The following is a 25625-nucleotide window of genomic DNA, read 5'->3' as shown; positions in this document are numbered from 1 at the left end:
GCTAGTTTTATTCATTCCTTCCTCTGTTTCCCCCTGTTCTTTTTGGATTCTGCAGACCGTTGAAAACTGTGTGTGCATTTTAAGGAACCTCTCGTACCGGCTGGCGGCAGAAACGTCTCAGGGACAGCACATGGGCACGGACGAGCTGGATGGGCTACTCTGTGGCGAGGCCAATGGCAAGGACGCTGAGAGCTCTGGTTGCTGGGGCAAGAAGAAGAAGAAAAAGAAATCCCAAGATCAGGTGATGCGGGCTGCTTGCAGCTGCATGCAATTATCCCCTTCCCTAATTGCAACTTTAATATTTCCTCAATATATAGAGAATGAGCCCTGCATTTTCATCAGGAGGTAAAATCACTAATGCATCTGCACAATTTTCCTGTGGGAATTTCACAGCTGAGACGGTGGGACATGAAATGACTTCCCGCATGTCTTGCAGTTGAGCCAAGATAGGAAATTACTTAAAAAAGAAAAAAAAACACCCGAGGCCCTAGCAGGCTCTGACATTCCACCTCTGAGCAGGTGCTGTGTTAATTCACACATTTACTTAGGGCATTGTCGGAGCTGGGTTTGGCGCCATCCAAGTGACAGGGATGGGTGGAATAGGAGATGTGGTAAAAGAAGGGAAACAGAGAGAGAGACAGGGAGGCCAAAGATCCAACGTGTATGTAATCACTGGTTTTGAAGCGTTTGGATTTTCAGTCTCACACATCCCATTGGAAATGGGGGTAACAGAGAATTCACAGCCCTTCCACAGGATGGCATTAGAAGCTTGGCCATGGGGGACAATTCAGATGAATTCAGAACAGTATTCAGCCAGAGCCGGAGGCCTCTTGAGTACAGAATGGACTTCACCTGCTGCAACTGGTAGTAGGTTCCCCTGCAGCAAAATGAAGACCGCTAGGCAGCAACTCACAACCCTGATGCATCAGAACAGCCTCTGCCCCTGTCCTGGGCTGCTCCTGAGAGAACAAACCCCTCACCACAGGCCCCACCAGGACAGGGAGCGCTGGGAGGACAAAGCAGGCCCACCTTTGCTAACAATGGAACAGAGGTTAACTTCAGGGCCTGGAAACTGATTTATCTCATCAAGGAGCTTACAGAGAGTTCTAGGTTTGCAGATGTAAAAATGGTAGATATCATTTGTCCCCTGGAATCTCTACTACATAGCAAGTCAGGTTTTTAAAGAGTATTTAGAGATTAGAGAAAATATATAATACAAGTAAAGTGGAAAAAAGCAATATAGAAACAGGTGTGTACATAAATATAGGTATAGATGGTACAGATATAGTCTGGCCAGTTTTGTATGATATGTCTCATATGCAAATACAAAATGCTATCTGCATGTACAAAATGTGTGTGTTTCTTGAAAAAGCAGAGTAAGATCCAGGAGAAGACAATGATCGATTCTTTTTGTACTTCTGTATTTATAAATTTTCTACAATGGAAATTACATTTGTAATCTTTGCAAATGGCCTTTAAAAACTAATGTTCATAGAGGCACGAAGTTAATGTATGCTTATAAAAGTGTATGGTTTTTTTCAGAGAAATTTATACCTCACTGAAAGGTATAAGAGATTTTGGAAAATGAAAGGTTATCTAGTCTACAACACAGACCTTCCAGGACAGAGTAGCCAAATATTATAACAAGAATAAAAGTGATACAAATAATAATTGGTTTAATGATGGCCTCTAGAGCTTTTTCTAGCCCAGAAATTTATGTTGACCCTTGACTTCGGCATTGGTATTCTTGACCTTTAAAAGACACTATAATATTCTGCATGTCAAATTTACCTGTAAGAAAAATCTCAGAAACTTAAAAAAAAAAATCCCCATAGGGATAATTCAATAAAATATATGATACAAAAATATGTTGCATGCATGCTCTTAGTTCAAGAAATGGTTTCTCTTGAACCATACGAGACGTATCAGACTTCTAGGCCATTCTAGTCTGGAAACCTGCACGTTAAAATGCACATGTACCCTAGAACTTAAAGTATAATTAAAAAAAAAAAAACTCCATGTATGCCATAAATATATATATATATATATATCTACTATGTACCCACAAAAAGTAAAATAAATAAATAAATAAACTGCAGCAAGAAAAAAAAAAAAAAGAAGAAGTACCAGACTGTGAGCTCCCATGTGCAGAAGTGTTTGACACTCTGTGCTTCATATTCTAGTCTAAGAGGTCCTTGCCAACTCATCCATTTCTGAATCTGCTCTGTGCCTGTTGCTGAATTCTAAGGAATTGCTAGTTTCTCTAGTCCATTTTGGGCAAAACCTCCCATGAAACAGTCTGCATGTCATCTGCCAAGAAGGTGCATCTCCCCCAGCAGGATCCTCCTTGCCCTCAGCAGGGCCTTGTGCCAGCAGCCTGTCACTGCAGCGTTGGTGGGGGGAATCCGAAGATTGGGGTCCAGGGAAATAGGAGGGAACAAAATGGATTCATTTACATTTTGCACCTTTTGTAGCAATAAGCATTTTTTGGTTTTTCACCTTGGTCTATGGCCAGCGATCCTGTGATGGTGTCCTGAAGTGGGTACTGTTTTGACGTGGTTTGGAGGTGACGGGACATTGTCCTCCACCAGCTGCTGGGCAGGTCAGACCTTCTTCAAGATGCTCGTGGTGTGAGATTGACCGTGTGCAGAGGGCCACTGAGAAAAACAAAAACTAAATAAGCAGGACCTGCTGGAATTCAAAACCTCCCTTTTTAGCTTATAAATTAATTTAAAGTTATTGAATTCAAATGGGTAAAAAATATATATCTATCCGCATGGGTGAGGAGACAAACCTATCCATTCAAACAGGATTCTGATCCACTCTTTTTATCTGGTAGGTCTTCTTTCATGATAATCTTTGTTTCACCACTGAGTATGCTGTCGTCAATTTAAGAGGAAATATGTTTGCTCTTTTTCACGTCTTTCTTAAGTTGTAGATGTCAAATGCATAGATGACTGGAAGATTCACCAGTGATATACAGGGTGCTATTTTATACATAAAAGCAATAGGAATGGGATTCTGTGTAAAACTTCAGTGCTCCCTTATTTTTCCCACGATGAAAGATATGTCTTGGAAGAGCTTTCAAGGCCTCTTGTCCTCCCACTTTCCTGGCCTATCTGAGGATCCCACAGACCAGCCTCTAGGCTTCTGTTCGTGCTGTTCCACTGCCTGGCCCTCCCTTTCCTCCCTTTCCCCACTCACTACTTGGAGAATAATCATTCAAGAGCAGATTAAACATCCCCTCTGTCTTTCCGAAACTTCTTTCAAGTAAACTGTGGCTCCCTAATCTACTTCTCCATCATTTTATTTAAACTTCTCTGCTAGTTATTATCATATTATGGGGTAAGTATAGCAACTGATCCTCAAAGAGAGCCAATTTTCTGGGGCAAAGGACTGTGTGAGTCTTATTTCAGTCTGTGACTTCTAGCCCAATGCCTGGCCCCAGTTACACTGTGGCCTGTGGTGGCCCCTAGCCCTTGCTGTGGGTTTCATTGTGGGTGGATGCTCATAACTGTGACTTTTCCAGACCCATGGATTTCTTTCCTGGTGAGACTTGGCCCCTAAGGGCCGCTGTGAGCCAAATGTCTTCCGCAGTCCTCCCTCCCTTGTGTTTTGAGCTGTTCCCCAGTCTCCCATCAGAGTGCTGCATTTATCTTGTTAGTCGGTATTCTGAATCTGCAATCACCACCAAAACGAATGCACCATCTAAATTACTATTATCATCTAAGAACTTAAGTTAATATGCAACAAAGGTATATGCGTGTGTGTCACAGTATCCCAGGAGAAGCAGGACTTTTGATCCTGCCAGACTAAACAAATTATTTGCACTGAAGGTATTATGAGATATCATGAAACGCCATGACCTACAAGGTTTTCTTGGATTTTCAGGATATCAGTAGTGGCCACCACTTCTTCAACAGCCTCACACGTTGCCTGCTGTGTCATTTGGATGCTCCTGACCCAAAAGTGAGATTCTATCGCTAAACAAACAGCATGCATGTCCCAAAGCACAAACTTGAATTTTATTAGTAGTTAAAATGACCACAATGGAGATTTGAACTTTAAATAACAGTTTCTTCTCATTTCAGACAAAATAGATATTAATGATAAATATCTAGGTATACATGTACACACTTAACATGTAAATAATATGTGAGTAAAATAACACTAAGCTCCAAGAAGAAAATAATACCCACACCTTCGCATGCCTCCTCCTAGAGAGATTCACAATTACAACTTACATCTCGGCATATATCCTTTCAGATATTTTTCTGTTAGAGGCCGTATCAGACAGCAAAATTCATAAGGTCTTATAGTCAGTAAGTGTATTTTCACTGATAGAGAACTCCAGTCTCTTGAGTCTTCAGAAGTCAGGCTCCTTGTATTTTATGGGGCTGTCATCTTCAGGGTGCTGCCTTCCTCCTCATGATCAAGAGTCTGGCTCTTCACATCCATAGTTCAGGAGTAGAAATGGGGGAAAGAAGACAGGAGTACCCTTTCCTTTAGGGCCCCACCCAGAAGCTGCACACATCACTGTTACATCCCTGTGGCCGAGACTGACTCCGTAGTGGCACCAGAGCTGTGAGGGAGGCTGGGAATTGTAGTCTTTTGTGACAACCATGACCCTAGGTGAACCTTGGGCATACTTTTAATAAAGAAAAAAGACATGTAGTGGACTATTCAAGGTGTGTAGGGAGTAGGGGGCTCTCTATCCTTGTGGGGAGGGGTCTCACCAGTGAAATCGTGTAGCACTGTCTGCACATGGTAATGAACAAAAACCCAACTTGTACTCATTTCATTGCCTGTACATTCCCTGCAAAGACTGCAGTCTCTTACTACCTGCCCCCGGATGACAGCCCCCACTGCCCACCTTGGCACACCACTGATGGGCAGGAAGATGTAGGCACAAGTCTGCTCTGTGTCACTTTGCTGACCGCTTTATGACAGCTTATCATTTGACACAGACTGACATTTTTCCTTGCCAGTAAGCAGTTCTTCACACTGGAATGCGGAATAACTACTGTGAACTCCATGGTAGAGGAATACCATGATGTGGCGAACCAATCCCCTATTCCTAGAAAATCAGGTTGCTTCCAAGTTTGTACTAATGTAAACTGTAATCAACATCTGTGTAGTTAAATCTCACCTACCCCCTTAATCACTTCTTAAGAATGAATTCTTAGAAGTGAAATAGCTAGACCAAATGCATGCTTTTAAGACTTTCAATACACAAAGCGGAATTTATCTTAATCACTCTAAATGTCAGTGACAGTTTCTGTTCATGGACTTGATTTTTTATTATCACTTCACGGATCTGCTCCTCACGACATTTTGATGCTCCTAGGCTTCCATTTCCTAATATCACAGGTGGTTTTCCTTTCTTTCCAGTTTTCATTTTCTCATTAGTAACCATACTCTTTCTTTTGCTGCTTAATACCATTTCCTTTCTAACCATCTGCTTCTTTCAGCTGCCGCCCGTTCCTCTTGGCTGGTTCGAGTACAGTCTCTCTCGGCCTTCACCTCACCATATGCTGGGAACTTGTTGACTCAAGGCATGATATTTCATGTCCTGGAAGCAACATATCTCATGAGCCTGCAAAGGTCACAACTGTGCATTTCTGTGCAGCAACTCTCCTCTGCCATTATCCATGGATGAACCAGATTCTTCTACTTCTTTCTCACTTCTAGTAGAAAATATAGCCCATCACTTAAAAGTGCTGCTATTTTAGTTTCAGTGAGTTTATAGACTTAAAACTCTGTTTCAGGTGTCTTGTTTAGTTTTCTTTTATTATTATTATACTTTTAAGTTCTAGGGTACATGTGCACAATGTGCAGGTTTGTTACATATGTATACATGTGCCATGTTGGTCTGCTGCACCCATTAACTCGTCATTTACATTAGGTATATCTCCTAATGCTATCCCTCCCCCTTCCCCCTTCCCCACGACAGGCCCCAGTGTGCGATGTTGCCCTTCCTGTGTCCAAGTGGTCTCATTGTTCAATTCCCACCTATCAGTGAGAACATACAGTGTTTGGTTTTCTGTTCTTGTGATAGTTTGCTGAGAATGGTGGTTTCCAGCTTCATCCACGTCCCTACAAAGGACATGAACTCATCCTTTTTTATGGCTGCATAGTATTCCATGGTGTATATGTGCCACATTTTCTTAATCCAGTCTGTCACTGATGGACATTTGGGTTGGTTCCAAGTCTTTGCTGTTGTGAGTAGTGCCACAATAAACATACGTGTGCGTGTGTCTATCAATACTGTTTTACAGCTTGACCGGGGCCTCTCGGCCTCGGCACTGGTCACATGTGGGGCAGCATACCTTGTTCCAGGGAGCTGGCCTGTGCGTTGCAGGGTATTTTCCAGCCTCCCTGGACTCGACCCACTGGATGCCAGTAGCACTTTTGCCACAGCCACAACAACCAAAATGTCCCCAGACATTGCCGCTTGTCCCCCTGGGTGTTAAAATTGCCCTGCTTGAGACCATTGGACTAGATTGTCCTTTGAAGGACATATTTCTGAACATATAAATAAATAACCAAGACCACAGGATTATCTGAAGGAGGTTGGCACGTCAGGGACAAAGGCCCTTTAGAAGGTAGTAACAGGGACAGCCATGTCCCAGGTTTCCCGAGATGTGGATGGCAAATTAGGAGCAGAGAGAATTCTAGATGAGCATCAGTGATGCCCCAGTTGGTTCTATCACAGTGACTTGGGGAAGGGACAGGCAGGCCCAGTCATATGGAGCAGCCTTGACAGCTGTCCTCTGTGGGGCACAGCACAGTGGCCGGCCTCGTGATGCCAGTCTGTGGAGTAGGCAGCGTCACCAGCTTCACTTCTGAGGGGTGTGTGCCCACCTGGCCTCATGGCCCCCCCCAGGAGGAGGTGCATCAGCAAGGCTATTCCTGAATCTCTTTTGCCCTAACGCTTTGTTCAGACAGCACCTCCATCCTGCCTCTTTAATGCGGGTTTCTAATCTCTCAAATGCAAAGCCCCTCCTGTGTTTTGCGAGGAGAGCCTGGAAACAATGCAGTGCCACATAAGTACAGCTAATTAGCCATCAGCTCTATCCCCTCTTTGCACAGCCTCAGCCTCAGCCGCAGCTGAAGTCTGAACAGCTCCTGGGGGATTCAGACACCCGCACTACCGTTTTCTTTGAAATTCCTAAGAATCGACACAAAGAATCATTTCTTTCTGGCTTTTTACAGTTAACTGGAGTTTTTGAATACCCATCACCTCTATCCTTCCGCCTTTAACCCCCCAAAAGCTGGAAGTGGCCACGAAACACTATAAAGGCAAATTATGTAATAACTCTGCTGTTCAAAGCAAGCCAAGCAAGAGTGGCAGACGGTGGACGGACTTGGGTTTTGAATGTTGCTTTTTAAAGTACCTAGTGCTGGCTGCAGCTTAATTAAACCAAACCCTGCTTGAGAGAACATTCTCTGACAGTTTACCTACTTAGGGCCATCTTCTCTTCCTACATTTTGCAATGTGTGACTTCCCCTGAGAGGAAAGAGTGGGATCTTAAAATCAGAATGTTTCCCTGATGCTGCAGCTCTGCTCCTTTTATCTTGCAGCATCTCTGGTCTGTTGTTTATTTCACCGAAATATCTTAAAAAATGAAAGTGAGCCTGCACATATGTAATGACTGTGATGCTCCCTAATTGGTAGAGAAATCTAGGTAATAGAGATGCATCCTGCCGGTGAAGCCAGCCTTTTCTGTTTATGTTCTGAAGATATGACTCAGCAGTAAAAGGTCTTTTCTGCGCACAAACTTGATTGGCTGAGACTGAATGACGCCTGTGACAGGTGGGAAGAGGAGCTGTGTATTTTAGCACTCCTCCTGAAATGAAAATCCTTCTCCATACTCTCTGACTGCTCCTTGTTGGTGTCTCCTCAGTACCCAGCCCAGTGCCTTGGAGATCAGAGACTAGGGCAGCTGTAGGATGGCTCACCAAGCCTTGTAAATTGTCTTATAATTCTTCTCATTCATTAGGGGGCTTTTATGAATGTGATAATTAGAGTACTCCTGTGACTCTCCATAACTTAAAGAACCTCATGTTTACAAAGTCTCTGTTTTTAATATAGTATGTAACATCTTTGCTTTCAGGGGTTTTTTTGTTGTTGTTTGTTTTTTGTTTTTGAGACAGTCTCGCTCTGTCACGCAGGCTGGAGTGCTATGGTGCCATCTCAGCTCGCTACAAACTCCACTTCCCAGGTTCAAGTGATTCTCCTGCCTCAGTCTCCTGAGTAGCTGGAATTACAGGTGTGCACCATCACACCCAGCTAATTTTTGTATTTTTGTAGAGATGGTGTTTCACCATGTTGGCCAGGCTAGTCTCAAAGTTCTGACCTCACCCAGCTAATTTTTGTGTTTTTGTAGAGACAGGGTTTCACCATGTTGGCCAGGCTGGTCTCAAACTCCTGACCTCAAGCGACCTGCCTGCCTTGGCCTCCCAAAATACTGGGATTATGGGCATGAGCCACTGTGCCCAGCCTACTTTCAGGTTTTTATCCCTAAGTTACATCTTTCTCTTCCTATAAGGAGCAAATGGCTTCCAGTCTTTCTACCCAACTGAAATAGAAATCTTTTAAATAGGCCCAGGGCGGTGGCTCATGCCTGTAACCCCAGCACTCTGGGAGGCCAAAGTGGGTGGATCACCTGAGGTCAGGAGTTCAAGACCGGCCTGGCCAACATGGCGAAACCCCGTCTCTACTAAAATTACAAAAATTAGCTGGGCGTGATGGAGCACACCTGTAATCCCAGCTACTCACGAGGCTGAAGCAGGAGAATTGCTCCAACCCAGGAGCCAGAGGTTGCAGTGAGCCAATATCGTACCACTGCACTCCAGCCTGGGCAACAGAGTGAGACTCTGTCTCAAAAAAAAAAAAAAAAATCTTTTAAATATAATTTAAGCCCTGCATAGAAGCAAAAGTATTTAAAGCAAATCCAAAGAAAGGCTCTTTCCTTTTCCTTCTTTTTAACATACACATTGCGCATATCCCCATGCATGTGTTATTTTCTTCCTAAGCAGACCTTTTTTACAGGGGCCGTTATGTATGCTCTGTGCTGATGGTGATCATATCAAAAAGCATCATGTCTAAATTTCAGCAGTCCCTTGACCTTCTATCTTGGGAAGCTTGATATCCTCTTTTTTTTTTTTTCCAAAAAATTTTTAGCATTACCTTCTTAATGAGAGCATACATATTTTCAATTCTATACAGTTTTAGAAATGGAATGACAGAAACTGTTGACTGTTTTTTTATGGATATTAGTCATGCAGTCGTATATTTGAAGCCAGTAAAGAAAAGTGCTGATACGTTATTGAATGAGGCACTATTTGGGGTGGCAAAAAGTCTATCTGTTGTTTTGTTCTATGATCTATATACACTCACTGCTTTGCTGCCAGCCTGTCTCCAACAGAGCTCTAATTCTCAATTACTCAGTTTTCAAACACTCTGGTTATAGCCACCTTAATCCTTAGCTTTATGTACTCTAAATATGTGTGTAAAATTAGAAATTTCTATAAGCAAGACAATTCATAAGAGGAGGTTTAATATTATGCTAGTAATATATTCTTTCGTCTATTTTCCTATTCAACAACATGTGAATGACTTGCACAAAGTGTAATTTGAACATTTAAGTAATATCTGTAAGACTCAAGGGATGCTAGAACTTTTGCAAAATTTGTTTGTTAAAATATAACAGATGAAAATTAACTTGTTACACAGAATTGTGGAACATTTATGTAACTCTGAAACATAAGCAGTAAAATTCTGAGGAGGAAGGGATATTTTCATTGAAAATTTCCCCCAAGCTGGAACAATATGAAACCCAGCAAAAAACTTGTTTAAAACCACAAATGCCTCTCTCCGCATGCTATTTCTTCCACTTTCTCTATTCTGCTTAACTTTTAAACTGCATCCTGAGGAATGAAGACACACACACACACTTATATGTGGTCATCATACAGATAACATAATAAAAAAAATCTTTTTCTGGCATTGCCACCACTACTGTCCTGGAAATACTTTGTCTTCGTGTGCTCTTTCTTTATTATATGGAAAGTTCTGTCTCCCAACTTGATGACATTTTGCTTCTTTATGTATTCTTTGCTTATTTCAAGCTCTTAAAGAGTTTTTGGTGGTAGGTTCTCAAGATATTGTCCAAAACAAACACAGTTTGCACAAGATTTGTAAGTTTAGTCTTGTGTTCTTCAGGGCTAAATCACTGTGTGGTCACTGCTTCAATTATGTTACAGATTAAAGCCATTTGCTTGCCTTCAGATAATGTCCCGTTTTTGTAGATATTTTAGGATAGAAGCACCTTATATTTAAATTTGTAAATAAAGTATTTCTATTTTGGTGAAAGAGTTGTATATCCCATGATTTTTCATGAATCTTCACATTCTAGCCTCAAAAGTTTGCATGTGCAGAATTGTCTCACCTGCATCAGTCTGATCATAACTTTACCATTGACCTGCTGCCTTGTTGATGTTGATGAGCTAGACAAAATAGTGTCAAGCATGTTAACTGAAGTCTTACAGAATACTTCCAGTCATTTTACAGCTGATAGAAATCTATTTTAATGGGCTTTTCCCCCATTAACTTATGCTACTTTTCTCCCTGTTAACTTAATAAAAGTTCGAATAAAGTATCCAGATAAAGGTCTGGCAGATACATTTACTGGCTTTGAGATAGTCCTTTTTCTTCAATATCAACGTGCTAAAATAGCCAAGAATCCCCTTTGAACTCCATCTCCAGTTGCCATCAAAGATTATCTGTGTTCACATCAGTTGTCCTTTTATTTCCTTCAGATTCTCTCTGTAGCTATTAAGAAAGGATTGTAATAAAAGGTATTTAAGACATACACAGATGACACGTCAGAGCCTGAAGAAAATTTTCTACTGACTTAACCATTTATCCCACTTTATTGCACAGGAGTTAGAAAAGCAGAACAAGATGAAACCCAGCAAAACATAACATGGCTACTTTTTCCTCTTTTTGTAATGAGCATGCAAATATTACTTCTCTGTACCTCTCGCTGTTAGGTTCGCTCTTACATGAGAGGAAAATCTATCCGTGTTGAGTCGGAAGTGTCACATTTTTATTTTTCTGAATTTTATCAAATTTTTATATGAAAATATTGCTTTAAATTTTTAAGGAGATAGCAAGATATAAAATGAAATGAAAGAAATAATTTGCCATTTCTTGTTACTCTAGCAGATAGATTCACTACCCCAAGCTGGTCTCCTTTGAGAGGCCAATATTGCTACTGCTTTGTCATTGAAACTGGCAAACCTACAGAATGACTGCTGTCTTTTTCTAGTGCCCACTTTCTATTCAGTGCAGCAAGCCAGGATCAAATAATGAACTAGGAGCAATGTGGCGAGGCTACTTCACTTCCTTCTTTTTTTAATTTAAAGGAGATGTATTGGTTTTATTGATAGGCTGTTCACAGGTGCAAAGTCATCTTTGAATAGTTAGGAAGTGGCTTTGGTTAAAAGGACAGGAAGCTTCCCACACTGAGTGTCCTTGTTACAAAGTTAAAATTGAGTGACATGTTCATTGAAAATGACCTTTAATGGGATGTCGTTCATCTCTGAGCTTGACCCTTGATTTAAACTAAGCTGTATCATTATTGAGGAAAAGAAGACATGCAGTTTAGCTTATTTCGGGAAATAAATAATGAAGTTTTTGAAACTCTTTCTATCAACAGCCATCTCTATCCACTTTTCTATTTTTATGTTGCAAGGATACAAAGTAAGCATGTATTTTCTTGCAGTAAAACTTTCAGAATTAAGGAACTTACATTCAGAAATATGGTTTTGTTTTTCATATTTATACACACACATATATATACATGCAGGTATATGTATGTACATAAAATATCTGCAAGTATGTTTAGCATGTGTCATTTACAGTGTATTTTTAAGTAATCATTCATAAACACTAATGAACTAAATATCTTCATTTTCTCACGCTAAAATTATAAAGAAATTGTTTTATTTTACTGTGATTTTTCTCAGAACTGAATATGTGTATTTTTTTCTAAAAGCATAGCATCTTTCATTTCTAACTTTATTATACTCTTTATTTTCACAAAAGACAAAGCCTTTGTGTAATCACAGATCAGAATCATTATTTTAATTTTTAGTATGTTTTAAATTGTAAGAGTGATAGAACAGGAAGTTTGAAATGTAGAGAAAAAGGCATTGTATTAATAATTTTTTATGATAATTATGGGTGTTTTATGATGCATTTTACTTGGAATAATCTGCAAATCCCATACTACTTTGCATCCTGCTTTGATCATTTAACTTTTATTGTTATAATTTGTCCAAGTTGCCACATAGTCTTCATAAGTATCATTCTTAATGGTTGACTGGTATTCCTTTGTGCATGTAAGCCATAATTTCTAAATTATGGGTAATTAATTTTGAATTACACATTATCCTGTTATTCATTAGATTCAGATCAAAGCAAACTAAACTATCATGATTGCTCTAAGATCTAGATTTGCCTATAGCTCATGTCAATGTGTCTAATAAACCATAGCAGTTTTCTCTCTTTTATCGATTTTGTCATTTGTTAGCTGCAACAATAGAACCCAATTTGTATGTATGTAACAAATTATATAGGAGTTTATCACATTAACGATTATGCACAAGCAGTGAGGGCATTTGATTGTTGGTAACTGTTATGCAACCCCTGTAGTATGCTTACTATAAAATATGCTACTTTGATCTTTATCCTTCTTCCAACCTGCTCAATCAAAATTAAAATTAATTCATCTCTTCCCCTTCCTTCCTACAGCAACATGTTAGAATCATTCTTGGAGAGCTTATCCACTTCCTCTGCCAGTTACATTCTCTTGTGTGCATACGCCAACCCGCCCTCTACCCTCGATCCCAAGCTCTCGCTGGGCAGGAATGGCTTCCCCTTTTAGTGATCCCTGGACTGCTGATGCAGTAGCCTCCATGCAGTCTATGTTCAGCAAATGTGCTAATGCTCTGCTTTTGTTTTCGCCTGTAATGGTTGAGGAAGGCAATGTTGGGAAGCATAAAGATGTTAAAGATGTTTGCTCTCTTGTTTTTCTTCCACCAGTGGGATGGAGTAGGACCTCTTCCAGACTGTGCCGAACCACCAAAAGGGATCCAGATGCTGTGGCACCCATCAATAGTCAAACCCTACCTCACACTGCTCTCTGAGTGCTCAAATCCAGACACGCTGGAAGGGGCGGCAGGCGCCCTGCAGAACTTGGCTGCAGGGAGCTGGAAGGTATGGCCAGTTCATTACAATAAAAAGAAATCTGGAGTTATGAGCAGCTCCTCAGATATCAATACAAGTCCAGTTTTGAGAAATGCAATTCTAATAAAGATTTCTAGGATGTTAGAGAAAAAAACATTTATATTGAACTGTTTTACTTGGAAATGTATTCCTTTTAAAAATTCATCTGAAAGGCTCAGGGGTCCTTAAAGATTACTATAAACAGAGAGGACTAGATGTGATTATAGTCACTGAAAATGTGAAATGTTTTTCATTCTATTCGTGTAGCTGAGCTACTTTGTTTTCAGTGGAGATTGTGACAGGTTAACATTTTTTCAAAGCACTATCATTAACGGGTAAGGGAGTTAATACTCAAACAACTGTGTCAAACCCCATGTGAACACTTAGAATGTACCGGGTCCCAGTCCCAAAAGAGAAGAAAAGAACCCTTTATGTTTTTAAAGCATGGACTTACAGAGAAGAATAGTACTGTTGGTTGACTTTGGCAAAAGTGTTAAATAGATTATTGGAGAGGAGATTAGAATGGCCTTTTTCTCTGAGTCCTTATAAACTGACACTGTTCCTGATTGATTTTCATAACACTCATTTTGGGCAAAAAGAGATTCAGCATAGTAAGCAGTTCCTGAGTCTGGTCACCAGTGCACTAACTTGCTTTGTTGCATAAAAAAGTGTGACCTCTTAGAAGAATGAGGGTGGGTGGGGAGAATACCAAGAGAGAAAGTTTGCATGTCTGCCATGCATGTTCCATTCATTTCATACTAAATCCTGGGGTGTGGCATATTCATCAATCACTCCTTTCCTTGCCATTTATTTTCATCCAAACCATGTGAACGTATACATACGGATACAGATAACGTTCAGAAGCTCAAAGCTGTAGATGTCACACACACACACCACACTCTGGTCTCAACATTATGTAACAACACCCTTCCCTTTGCTTATTCCTTTGGATGTCTGCCTTCTTGTCATTCTCTCTCTGTCATCCTTTGTTTCCATTGCTGCAGTCCAAGCTACAGAACTTCCTTCTTTCTCAAGTGCCATCCCAGCTCATGGGCCCCAGGCCCTGACAATTCTTCCTACAGAGTTGGCCGCTGCCCCATGGCCAGACCCACTTCTTCTCCAAAGAGTCTTAGGAATGGACATAGTTAGCCGTTTTCTACACCCTGTCCATAGGCAGCCCTAGAGTTGTACACGTCTCTTGCTTGCAACCAGAGATTGGTAGAGAAAAGCTTCAAAAGCAGAGTTGTGCCAGGTAGACATCCGGAGCATAGTCTTAGAGGAGCAGAAAAGAGATACTGATGGAAATCACTTCCTGGAACGAGGCCTTACATCTTATGTCTCTCTAAATTTAGTGTGATCTAGGAAGCTTTGATTCAAATCATCATTCAAACTGAGGCTCTACCTTTTCTGAGCATGGTGAGCCTGGACAAACCACAGCATATCACTGTGTCTCAGATGTGTCATCTGCAGAGAAAATCAGGGCTGCCTCACTCTACATCATGCACATCAATCAGAACACTGGATGCAAGGATGGTAGCGAGATGTCATAGGCCAAGACACTGTTTGTGCCCATGAGCACTCACATGCTCATGAGCTAAAAGACCCTACCCAGCTCCCCTGCCGTGCAGCACTAACTAGACAGGTACAGGGAAATGGGCTCTGGGCTTCAGGCATCAGCCTGGCTAAGACACAAAGATCTAGATGGTGGCAAATCAAGTGTGTCATCCTAAGATGTTGTTTCTCTCTCTCTCTCTATCTCCCCCACCCCCGTCTCTCTCTTCTTTCTCTCTTCCTTTACTTATTTTTTTTTATCAGTTATCACTTTCCTTGAGAAATACTTATGTCATTATCATGTAATCATAACAACTTAAAAGTGGAGAAATACCTTTGGGCTCTAGAAGATTTTGAGTATAAGACTTCAACCTTTAAACTCTATATATTCCATATGTTCAAAAAGTAGAAATAGGAAAAATACATAAAAGAACAAACTCAAGCTTCTAGAATTAAAATATAATGCATCATATATACCATGGAATACTATGCATCCATAAGAAAGGATGAATTCATGTCCTTTGCAGGAACATGGATGGAGCTGGAAACCATCATTCTCAGCAAACTAACACAGGAACAGAAAACCAAATACCACATGTTCTCACTCATAAGTGGGAATTGAACAATGAGAACACATGGACACAGGGAGGGGAACATCACACTCTGGGGCCTGGCAGGGGTCGGGGGCTAGGAGAGGCATAACATTAGGAGAAGTACCTAATGTAGATAAAGGTTGATGGGTGCAGCAAACCACCATGGTACGTGTATACCTATGTAACAAAGCTGCACGTTCTGCACATGTATCCCAGAACTTAAAGTATAATAAATGTAATATAATATAGTATAATATAATATAACATAACATAATATAATATAATATACCTTAACAAAAACTATGTGGAGTGTGATTAACAGCAGATTATAAGATTACAGAATAAAGGATTAGTGAACTTGAAAACAGCAGTAGGAATGATCCAAAATGAAACACAAAGAAAAAAGAAGAAAAGAGGTATAGTGCATCAGTGAGCTTCAGGTGACCTCATATGTGTGTAAATGGAGTCCTCAAATGAGAAGAGAAAGAGAACAGAAAAAATATTTTTAAAAATAATGGTTGAAAATTTTCCAAATCTAATGAAAACTATGAACTCACAGATCTAAGCAGCTCAAGGAGCCCCCGGCACAGAAAACATGAAGAAACAATACCAAGGTGTCTTTTAATCATATTGTTCAAAATTAGTAACAAAGAAAAAAAAATCCTAAAAGCAGACAGATAAAAAGACATGTTAAAGTACAAAGAACTGCACCACATCTCAACACCAAATTTAAGGATCAGTGACACTAATCTTTCTTTCATACAATGATTCCTTCTGAGCTGCTAAGACTGTCCTCTGGAAGAGAATTTGGTCTGTACGCCCCTTATGGGCAGACCAAGCCCCATTTATCTCTTTCTAGCCCACTGCCTACCCCTGTGCTTAGCTGAGAGAAATAATTCAAATGTGAGCATTTATCTCAACTGCTATCTATGTCTACATGTCTTCCTTGAGGATCGCAGTGTTTACTATTTATTAATGTCTACTAGTCAATAAGAATTTAGTAGCACATATTATGTTCCAGGCCATCCTCAGATGGTCACATTTTATGATATTTTGATTCTTTGGTTCAGCTGGCAATATACTGTCAATACAATATAAAACTGATAGAAAGAAGTTATGAGAGAACCATTTTCTTTTCAGTGTTCAGACTGAACAATGTTTTGCAGGTTGCAGAGTTCAGTAGCAAAGGGCTAGTTCTGCAGTTCCTACTGTGCTGAGATTGCTGTCTAAGTTTCCAAGTTCTGTGTCTCAGGAGCACCCAGATCAGCTGCAAGAACTGCTTAGATAGGTGTGTAGAGTAAGAAAATGACAAGTTTAAAAAGTTTACTACTTTTATATTTTAAGATTCTATTCTACTTTACATAATGGGAATTATGGAAGAAGCATGATAATTCTTAAAATTTTCTGGCAATAGCATCTTACTGTTTCTAGCACAATTAATTTGCATTAGTTCAGCACAGTTATCCTACATATCCAGAGGGCATTTCTTTGTTACATTTCTCTACTGCTAAGAGAGTAGAGACTACTAGGAAAAAGGCAGAAGAGTCTAGAATAGTCAAAATCAGCATAAAAGAAGCTGTTCTGTCTTAGACAAAGGTTAACAATGATGACCAAGATTTCCCAGTCCATATTGGACTTCAGTCAGCATGTTGAAAAATGCAAGAACTGGCCAGTTGCGGTGGTTCACACCTGTAATCCCAGCAGTTTGGGAGGCCGAAGTAGATGGATCACGAGGTCAAGACACCTGGTCCTGTCTCTATTAAAAACACAAAAATTAGCTGGGCATGGTGGCACGTGCCTGTAGTCCCAGCTACTCAGGAGGCTGAGGCAGGAGGATCGCTTGAACCTGGGAGGTGGAGATTGCAGTGAGCTGAGATCACACCACTGCACTCCAGCTTGGTGACAGAGTGAGACTCTATCTCAAAAAAAAAAAAAAAAGGAAGAACTCTTGTAAGGGGACACATAGACCATCATAAGGAGGGAGAGTAGATACTGTGGTGGCAAAGAGAAAAGACAGAGGAGTTGGAAAAACTGAGTTAAAGAATGCAAGAAAGAAAAACTGTCAGAGACCATTTAACGTCATGGCTGTTCCATCTATTCTGAGAGTCATGAAGTTGGCCCTCTCTCAGCAAGAAACTGTTATTACTAGTAATTTTAGAAGACAGAAAGCATTTGCGAAAGATTTCCATCCCAATGGTTAAAGTAGAATTTTGCCTCTTAGGATGTCAGTCTTGCTTATGAGAAGCACTGCTTCCCTAATAATTCTAGATAATGGGATAGTCCTCAGGCATGACAAGGGCTGCTAAGGAATATTGGGAGTAGTTATAAATATATATATATATATATATATATATATACACACACACACACACACATGCATAAGAAATTTCATATCAAAATGCAAATACCATATGGGGATCAGTCACATCATCATCTTTTGCATAATTTACTAATTTTCCGTATTTCATGAGACAAGCAAGTAGACAATTCTCAAGGAAGATTTGAGAAGATTGTCATTAAGCCAAGCAATGATAAATTATCGTAATTTCAAGAAGACAAAGGATGACTTGTCCAGAAACCAAACAGATACATCTTTACTTTTAAAAAGATGATTTCAGAAAAAAATCTTGAATTATTAAAAGATTGAGTTAGGATACACAACAGCATATAGTGTTACCATCTGAACTCTAGAATTCAAAGAATGCATTTTTATAGTAACTGTTAAAATTTAGTGGTATTTCTTTAGTGTTCTTAACTTTTTATGACCCAACAAAAACAGAAATGTAGAGGTAAAATACTTTAATTTTGCACGGAGATGGCTTTTTATAGACCTCATCATCTAAAACAATAATTTCTCTTTATAGGAAGATCATGCACACTCTTTTTCTGTGACAAATTGACTAGCAAACTAGATATTCATAATGGCCCTAAACACTTTTTAAACTTTAAAACACTCATTACTTGGTTTATGAGCATCAGAAAGACATAATGTTATTATGGCAGAAGCAAAGTGATACATGTTTTTCATTGCCGACATGGGCTTCAGTTACCTTTTTCTCATTTATAGTACAATGATTTTGTTTGTTGCAGAATATTAAAACAATTGGATATAGAGCTTTGAAGATTTCCAAAATGTGAACGAATGTTCTTTTGACTCCCATTTGTGGATTATTTCTATTGTACTTGAGCTTTATGAAAACCCAGGATTTGAACTGTAGAAATATATATCTGTACTTGCTATGAAGTCAAACATTTTAAAATCTGTATACACTCAGTTTTCCTCCTAAAGTGTGACTCTTTTCGAATCATCTGTTATTTGCCACTTATTTTAAAAATAAGACAGAACAAGAGATACTTGGATGTTAATCTGTTAATATTTAATGAGCTAACGTAATAGCAACATGGACTTAGTGAAGAAGGAAACAGAATCTCTGGCCATGTGCCCCAAATGAATAAAAAGTGTAGGAGAACTGGGAAATTGGAGACTTGTCCTTAGAGAGAGAGATAACAGCCTTGAGAAAGACCCTGAATTTAACTTAGTAGGTAGTGTATCACGTAAAATTGAACCAGGGCAGATTAGTGGAATCCATCAAATGCAACTTAAGAAGCATGGTTTATCGTCTAAGACAAAGTGACTTGTCTTTGTTCTAGTTAATGGTGTGATGCCAAGCTTTAGATTTAAATGTAAAGAAACAGAGTTTTGAAAGACTGATGAAAATGGAATGCGAAGCATCGTGCCTAATCAATTAGAAACTAGGCCAGTATAAAGACAGAGGTGATCAGAGCACCCTGTCCAATCAGCAGTGTCCTGGAGACGGAACACTCAGATACAGGCAATGACCAGTCTGTTGCAGGACAAGGACAGACCCACTCTATGGAGCAGGAGACGGGAGGAGCATGGTCACAACCAAGTCACTGGTCCTAATCACAGGACTCAGTTATTTCTTCCCTATAAGACCCGGGAAGCAGTACTGATAGCAAAGATTACATCTATGTTGCAAATGTCATATGCATCCAAATTGATAAACGGAGAAAACCCATGTTTAATAGTTTTGCATTAATTTTAGTACTATCATTGGATGATCTGATTTCTAAAGTTCTAAATTACAGAACTTTAAAGTTGTAGAAGCAGCTGAACCAGAGGGATTTCTGCTTCCAGCCAAGATGCCAAGATGGAATGACAAGGTTCAACTTTACCTTTCTTCAAGGAAAAACAACAACAAAGAAAAGACATATGTGAAACATTGGGGTTTTTTAGTAAGACACTAGACATTAGTCAACAAAGGACAGTGATCTCTGAAAGACAGGAAACAAAAGAAGGTGAGTCCTCTGATTGTCTCCGCTCACCACCTTGAGAGAGAGTTTCCAAGCCATGGCAAGAAGATTGAGGGACCTGGGGGATCTCAATAGACTCACTGTGTTGAGGAGATGGATCTGGGAATCTGGAGATATCAAAGTGATCGGAGTTCATAGGACAGAGTATCAAAGAGGAGAGACTCACACATAGAACCCTAGAGATGTGCAGAGGACTCCCCTTAAACATCAGCAGAGAACTCTCAGCACATGTGTGTGAGGCAAATACCCAAGTCTGGGAAAGAAACACCTGAAGTTGTTAGGGAGAATGAAATTGGACATTCACATGGGGGTGCATATTGTGCATGTTCCCAAGAGCCAGAGAGGAAAATCTCATAATCCATGGGCCACTGGGGAGAATACTCAGTAGGGTCTTGCCTCAATACAGAGGAATCGTTAGCCCTGGACTAACCGTGCTCTAGTCTTTCCTATCAAATCTTAACTTAGACCCAAAAGGATCAACAGTTTCCAAGTAAATTAACTGCATCCTAGAACAAAGCTTTAAGATATCCGTAGGAATACAAAAACATTCAGCACCTAACAAATTAAAATTGAGAATGTCTGGCATACATCTGAAAACTATCCTGCAAGTAAATAGAAAATGCAATCCATAAAAAAAATGCATCCTAGAACAAAGCTTTAAGATATCCGTAGGAATACAAAAACATTCAGCACTTAACAAATTAAAATTGAGAATGTCTGGCATACATCTGAAAACTATCCTGCAAGTAAATAGAAAATGCAATCCATAAAAAGGAGAAAAATCAATCAATCAAAACTAACTCAGAACTGACAGATGTTAAAATTATCAAATAGGCAGTTATTATAACTGTATTCCATGTGTTCAAAACATTTAAAAAGTTACACATGGGAAATGTATAAAAGACTCAAATAAAACCTCTAGAGTCTGAAATGCAGTGTCTGAACGGAAAAATGCATAGGATGTGATTAACAGCACGTTAAACATTGCAGAAGAAAAAAAATCAGTGAACACAAAGACAATAGAAGCTATCCAGAATGAAATACAGAAAAAAAAAAGAAAGGTACAGATCATCTGTGGGTGTCGACTGGCCTGATATAGATGTAGTTTGAGTACCCCAATGAGAGGACAGAGAAAGAAGGAAGAGAACAGAAAAAAAATTTTGAAAAAATAAGGATTGAAAATTTCCCAAATTTAATGAAACTCATACATTCACAGATCAAAGCAGCTTAAACAACCTCAAGCACAAGGAATGTGAAGAAACAAAACCAAGGTGCATCAGAATCAAACTGCTCAAAGTCGGCAATAAAAAGATCTTCAAAGCATCCAGAGGAAGAAAAGACATGTTCCATATAAGATAAGGAAGACGGCAGATTTCTCATCAGCAACAATGCCAGCAAGAAGACAGGGAGGCATTATCTATTTAAAAAAAAAAAAGAAACAAACAAAAAACAAAAACAGCTGAACCTATTGGGCTCAATCATATATTAAATTATATTAAGCTGATTATTAGTTTGGTGTCTAGCAGACACAGACAATCCCTAAAGCAGTGGTCCCTAACATTTTGGCACCAGTAACCAGTTTCATGAAAAACAACTTTTCCGTGGGTCCGATGGGGTGAGGAATAGTTTTGGAATGAAACTGTTCCACCTCAGATCATCAGGCATTAGAGTCTCATAAGGAGCGTGCAACCTAGATCTTTCATATCCACAGTTCACAATAGGGTTTGTGCTCCCATGAGAATCGAATGCTGCTGCAGATCTGACAGGAAGCGGAGCTCAGGCGGTAATCCTCGCTCACCCACCGCTCACCTCCTACTGTGCGGCCCAGTTCCTCACAGGAGTTAGGAACTCCAGGGGTTGGGGACTCCTGCCCTAATGGGAAGTCCTAGTCCGCCAATTGCACTGAGAGCATTAGTAAAACTACCTGTACATGAAACCCTTTTTCAGCCCAGTTTAAGACGTGGGCTAACCTGTCACCTGAGCAGTCACCTCACAGAGGAATTCTATCATAAAAACAGATGAATTGACATAGCATGATCAGTGCTATGGTAGCTCAAGACATGCCACCTCGATATTCTGTTCTTCAGTCCTGGAGACAAACAAGTATTCTGTAAGTCCTGAGTCAAAGGTTCTAGCACCACACCAGGGACCCCAGAATGAAGGGATTTTTCTGACTTTAGAACACACTCCCAAAGGGGCATATAACCATTTTATTTATATTTATTGTTTATTTATTTATTTTTATTTAGAGACAGAGGTTTGTTCTGTCACCCAGGCTTGTGTGCAGTGGTGGGATCTTGGCTCACTGCAACCTCTGCCTCCCTCGTTCAAGGGATTCTCCTGCCTCAGCCTCCCGAGGAGCTGGTATTACAGGAGCCTACAACCACGCCCAGCTGATTTTTGTATTTTTAGTAAAGATGGGGTTTTACCGTATTGACCAGGCTGGTCTCCAACTCCTGGCCTCAAGTGATCCACCCACCTTGGCCTCTGAAAGTGTTAGGATTACAGGCGTGAGCCACTGTGCCCAGCTGTGTGACCATTTTAAACCCTAGCAGTAGTTTTGTGGAAGTGGTTCAAATATTTTGGCCCCATTAGTAATTTCAGTGGCTCTGATCCTTTTTTGCATAGTTCCCCTCCGTGCAGAATGCTGTTGTGAAATCATCAGACTTGATGCTGTAAATCAACTCGACATCTTTTTTCATCAGTTAAACATTTTAAAATCTCCAACTGTGGACCAAAAGAGACAAGACAATTGAGATAAATGGATGAAGATGACTTGGTCTCTTCCCTTACAATATGGTAAACATGTAAACAAAGCATCTACAAAATCCATTACAGATGCAGCTATAGGAGTACGTGCTGCCACAGGGCCATCCATGAGGTTATTTTTTCAACGATGTGGCGGAGGTGAGGAAGCACACTTCCAGCATTGCTTGTTAAAGCCTTAGGGCTAGGATTTCATGATTGGAAGTTTATTTTAGTACACCAGCATAGTATTATTTAGGAGAGTGCTAACTGCTGTAACAAAGAGACACCCAAATATGCAAATGCCTAAGTGAGGTAAGTTATTTTCTCCTAATGTCACAGTTAAGAGCAGGTTAAGGCAGAAGTTCCCCTCCACGAATTAATTCACCCGTGCTGATAGCTGTTCTGCCATCTTCAATTTGTGACTTAGAAGACTGCTGTTGTCATCACTATCTACCAGCAGGAAGCAAAAAAAAAAAAAACAGGCCGGGCGCGGTGGCTCAAGCCTGTAATCCCAGCACTTTGGGAGGCCGAGACGGGTGGATCACGAGGTCAGGAGATCGAGACCATCCTGGCTAACACGGTGAAACCCCGTCTCTACTAAAAAATACAAAAAACTAGCCGGGCGAGGTGGCGGGCGCCTGTAGTCCCAGCTACTCGGGAGGCTGAGGCAGGAGAATGGCGTAAACCCAGGAGGCGGAGCTTGCAGTGAGCTGAGATCCGGCCACTGCACTTCAGCCTGGGCGGCAGAGCGAGACTCCCTCTCAAAAAAAAAAAAAAAAAAAAAAAAAAAAAAAAAAAAAAACAGCAGCAAAAACACGAGTTCATAACAACATATGTTCTCTTATGAAAGTCAAGATCGCAGCTCTATGTCCCTTCTCCTAGGCTGGGCTCAGCTCCTAGCCTCTAGTACACAAATGTCTTCATAAACTCATCCCCTACCAACAATCAATAATAATTTGCAGTAAGGTCATCTAAATCAAGATCCAAGAAAAATAAAATTCTGTCTCCTAAATAATTTGCTAATATATTTGATTTATACTATACTATTAGAAAATAAAACACACTATCTTAGTAAAGAAATAATTACACTGTAATTAACTTACTACCTAAGACTTCAGCAAAAACTTTGCCTTATAGTTGCAAGACTGAAAGGGCTTCTCAACAGGGCCCCTCCAAACTGTGCCCTAAAGATAAATTTCAGATTTCTCCCTCCCCATAACCAAAAGAAAGAAATTGCTTAATATTCCAAAAATGGCATGTTTTCTGGTTCCGAAAGAAAATCATCAAGTCTAGATCACTTCACCCGTGAGACAATATGTTTAAAGAGAAAAAAAAAAAAGCTATGTAGAGGAAAAGTTTTCTGTCTTAGTGCCTATTGACTTAGAACAAGAAACAACTGAATTAATTTTATTTTCCTAAATTGGATAAAAAATCACCAAATCTTCCATGTCTGTGAACGCAGTGGCTCAGAGCCTGCACCTCTCAACCACCACTCTTGCTTAGAGGGTAGCAGTGTGAGCAGTTTCATTTTGGACCTCCACTGTGGTCAGTTCCCCCTTCTCAATGGTGTATTCATGCATCACTGTTACTAAGAAACACACAGGGGCCTCTGAATAAGATCTGAGGCAGCCTGAGTCTCATACCATGCACTGTCTATCATTTAACAGGGTTGTATTTAGTTCCCAGAAGGCATTTCTAGATGCCAGTTGCACACAAGGATGATATCTGTAATATTTGATTACATTCCTGTAATCCCAGCACTTTGGGAGGCCGAGACGGGCGGATCACAAGGTCAGGAGATCGAGACCATCCTGGCGAACACAGTGAAACCCCGTCTCTACTAAAAATACAAAAAACTAGCCGGGCGAGGTGGCGGGCGCCTGTAGTCCCAGCTTCTCGGGAGGCTGAGGCAGGAGAATGGCGTAAACCCGGGAGGCGGAGCTTGCAGTGAGCTGAGATCCGGCCACTGCACTCCAGCCTGGGCGACAGAGCGAGACTCCGTCTCAACAAAAAAAAAAAAAAAAAAAATATTTGATTACATTCACAGTGAAAACAAACAAAAAAACCTTTTCATGTTCAGAAAGTTGCCTTTTTTAAAGAAATTTTTTAATTGAAAATTACTGGTCCTTGAGATAGCTTGAGAATTGCAGAATGAGTGTGCTTCTTCCAGTCTCTTCAGTGAATGCTTCCTCTGGGTCACTTTTACTTGAGCTTGACCTTCTTTCTTTGTTCTTACTACAAAAGCACATCTAAATGCTTCCCCCCCACCAGGAAATTATCTTGCCTATACATTAATATTTTGAGCATTGCGTAAACACATTGGCTAAAATTCAGTCTTTGCCCTAACTTGACTTACATTTTTAAAATTCAAAGAAACAACAACAAAAAACAGTAAACATGCAATAGTTGCCATTGCCTTAACCAAAATTTATATTTATTAAATTGATTTATTTCTTTACGAACAGATTGGAATTCTTCACTAGTCATCTTGACTAGAGATACCAGTTTTCAAAATAGATTTTGAAATTTTGAAAACAAAGATATGTAAATCTATAATGTAACTCTGGATGTGAAGAGCCAACACCTGACTTCTGTGTCCATTGCAGAGTAACCCCATCGTTTGAAGGACCTTGTGCTAATACCACCCTATTATTTCATAAATCCTAGAGCAGGAACCAAGCACAGTTCTTTTCCAGCTGGGAGAATCTGATAATTCAAATAATAATCCATTCTAGAGACAATAATCTGGGGCATACAGCAAAAGCCATGTCATTTCCTAGTATTTTGTGCATTGTTTTTATAGTAAACTACTGGTAGAAATAAGACTAATTAAATAAGCTTTTCAGTGCAGGAGGTGTTTCCTACCCTCTTGTCATGGGAATGAGATACCCTGGTATCGTAAATAAATTCAGAAACACATTTAGGAATTGCATGCCATTTGTACCAAATTCATCGTATGTATTTTTCATTGGAAGAGTTTGGTTTTAAAATTTGACTTTACCTTGTTAAAAGAAAAAGTGAGGAAATGGCTAATTTGATAAAGAAAGTTAATGGACAAATGATCATGTAACTGATAGTCATTTAATTGCAGACTATACTTC

The 25625-nt window shown here is 40.0% G+C and overlaps 1 protein-coding gene across 4 annotated transcripts in view; it reads left to right on the top strand.

Moving 5' to 3' along the window:
• Positions 1 to 25625, top strand: part of CTNND2 (catenin delta 2) — a 942360-nt gene that overhangs the window by 799489 nt on the left and 117246 nt on the right. For all 4 annotated transcript variants that reach the window (XM_033178807.1, XM_033178804.1, XM_033178806.1 and 1 more), the window contains exons 14-15: positions 56 to 241; positions 13115 to 13288. In XM_033178807.1, the coding sequence (XP_033034698.1) occupies positions 56 to 241; positions 13115 to 13288 (360 nt within the window). The remainder of the gene's footprint in view (positions 1 to 55; positions 242 to 13114; positions 13289 to 25625) is intronic.

This window comes from Trachypithecus francoisi, unplaced genomic scaffold (genome assembly GCF_009764315.1).
Source record: "Trachypithecus francoisi isolate TF-2019V2 unplaced genomic scaffold, Tfra_2.0 Lachesis_group2, whole genome shotgun sequence".
NCBI lineage: Eukaryota > Metazoa > Chordata > Mammalia > Primates > Cercopithecidae > Trachypithecus > Trachypithecus francoisi.
The sequence above is the reverse complement of the archived record's forward strand: the minus strand, read 5'-3'. Positions and strand labels throughout refer to the sequence as shown.